The sequence below is a fragment of the Geospiza fortis genome, unplaced genomic scaffold (genome assembly GCF_000277835.1).
Source record: "Geospiza fortis unplaced genomic scaffold, GeoFor_1.0 scaffold18, whole genome shotgun sequence".
Taxonomy (NCBI): Eukaryota; Metazoa; Chordata; class Aves; order Passeriformes; family Thraupidae; genus Geospiza; species Geospiza fortis.
Window position 1 is genome coordinate 1,546,533 of NW_005054445.1, and position 2,537 is coordinate 1,549,069.

General features: G+C 47.9%; 1 protein-coding gene across 1 annotated transcript in view; it reads right to left on the minus strand.

Moving 5' to 3' along the window:
* Window positions 1-2,537, minus strand: part of LOC102043817 (HYDIN axonemal central pair apparatus protein) — a 68,293-nt gene that overhangs the window by 64,501 nt on the left and 1,255 nt on the right. The window contains 1 exon segment of the mRNA XM_031062324.1: window positions 957-1,076. Within this exon segment, the coding sequence (XP_030918184.1) occupies window positions 957-1,076 (120 nt within the window).

Sequence of the window (2,537 nt, forward strand, 5' to 3'; positions counted from 1 at the left end):
CTGCCTGCAGCCAGCAGGCCAGGTTCTGCCCTCTGGCATTCACAGACACAGCACACATGCATTTTCTAGCACACAGATATCATCAACCCCTGAGCACCAAAATGCTCTCCAAAAGTCTAAAGCAGATGATTTGGACTCCCACTGTCTCTTCCCACCAGTCCACTCTTGGCACAAGGCTCATTTGAGAAATGTTTCCCTGACTGAAATTCCAATGGTCTCCGTTTTCCTCTTTACACTGGAACACAACTGGTGACATTTTTCAACTTTTTCCTCTCAACTCTCTTGGGAAACTGCAAAACAATCACAAGTGAAGGTGAAAACCTCCAGGAGCGTTGGATGTGCTGTGGTTCTCCAAAGGGAAAGCAGAGCACCGTGTTGCTTTTGGAAAAGCTGAGCAGAGCTGGATGAAGCTGAGCAGGAGCCTCAAGTGGCCCCTAAAGGCCTCTCACTGCTCCTGCTCCATCAGTCTGATTGCAGGGCTCTTTCAGAACACGGTTCCTGCAGTGCCAATGCCATTAATGAGAAGTCATTCCAGCATAAAGTGCAGAAGGCTCAGCCCCTGAGCTTTGGCTGTGAGCTGCACAAAGGGAGCCAAACAGGCTGAGAGAGGCAGAGATTCCTACCAGGAGCCAAGATTAACCAAGGAAACACAAGATATGGTATAGTCTCGAGGCAAAGCATGAGAGCAGGTAAGAACTGCACAGTCCTCAACATTCCTACCAATGCAGAGCTTTCCAGAGAAGGAAACTCCTTTGGGGTAGACACCATCAATGCATGGCCAAAATCAGGGGACAGTTCCCAGCACAGGAAGATTTCCACCATCTTGCAGAACAAAGGTGCTGAGACATTTTCTTCTGCATGTGCTGCAGCAGATAACTTGCTCTGCTGTACACTGGGGGAATGACAGCACTCTCCTCTTCCAGCACAGTGTTAAAGCTCTGGGTGCCAGCGCTTACCTTGTCCTTATTCATGAGAGACAGCCCCATATCATAAACCTCATGAGCGACGATGTTCTGAAATACCATCTCTGGTGGGGAAACCTCAAACAAGCTCGGTTTCTGGGTAGCTAACGACAGCTGGAGAGGAGAGAGAGCAGGGAGAGCTTCAGCTGCTGGGAGGAAGGTTCATGAAGGATTCCTTACACTAATCCCCAGTCAAATACAGACTCTGGATGAGCACATCTGCCCAGCTCACATTGGGCAAACAGTGGTTCACCCACCCCTGCTCTGAGCTGATCCAGAGCTGCTGGGCCACACAGAGCAGGCTCAAGCCAAGCCGCTCTTCTGGCATGTATTTCTCCAGGTTTCTCCACAATGCCAAGCAGCACTTTCCTAAAGCACAGCCCTGTGCCCATGTGGTCACAGAGCTCTGGGACACTGACTGAGCACTCATGGAGTAAGTAAAACCCATGAATATACAGGAGACTCTATGGGAAACAATTTTGGGATGTCCTTTACTCTGAGACAGGGAAACCGAGGCCCACACAACTGCAAATACCATTTTTGCTCCAGAACTTAGACATCAGTAAGAAGAGAACAGTACCAGAGGAGGTATGAGAGATGAGATGATATTTTGCTGAAGCCAAAAGGTTATTAAGTTAAAGAATGAAAGTTGTTGGTTCTGTGTGATGTTGTTTGGATTGTTTGAATTTGTTAAGGCTGGTTTGTTGGTGTTGCTGTGAGCTGGCAGAGGGATGAGTTGGTTTGTTGGGTGTCACAGTGAGAGGGATGGGGATTAAGACCCGACCAAAAGGAAGTAGGATGAGAGGGGAGGGGACAGAAAAGCTGGAGATCTGAGAGAATGGAAGTTCCCAAGTACCCATGCAAGGGGAAAGGGGACGGGGACAGCCCTGGCTGGGTATAAAGGGAATAGAAAGATTGCCATTTTCTCAGAGGGTGTTCATCTCCAGGGGGAGGGAGACACGCCCGGCTCAGCTGAATTGTTACTAATAAACACTTTTCTTCTGATTCAATGATTTTGTCCCCTTTAATTGTACTTAAAAATCAGTGCGTTTCAAACAGAGGGAAAGGCAAAAATAAAAAGACAAATGAGCTGAAAATCAAAAGACAAGTAAGGTGGACGCTGAATGAGGATAAGGTTCAGTTATTTTCTCAGCAACCTGGGTAAAACAACAACAGCAAATGCTTCTGTCAATTTGCTTTAAATGGGTGATTTCTTGTAATTATTGCTATCTTGTCATTATTGCTATACTATTGATACCATTGTAGAGGCACGTCTGGAATGACACAACAACAGCAAATGCTTCTGGAGCAGTGACATTGCTTGGAGAAAACTCTCCCCTGCTTTGTCTGCCTTCTCCAGCCACTCTGCTGTCACTGCAGAGACACAAGCAGGTCTCCTCTGTGACTTCACAGCAGACACATTCTGCTGAAGGGAGTGGCTGCAGCACACTGTCCCTCGGCTGTGCCCTTCCCTGAGGTGTTCCCAAGGCCCCTCTCCAGGACAATCCTTAACCAGTGTGTTACATGTCTCTTGCTGCCAATTTCCTGCTCAACAGCCCACCTCAGTCACCTACC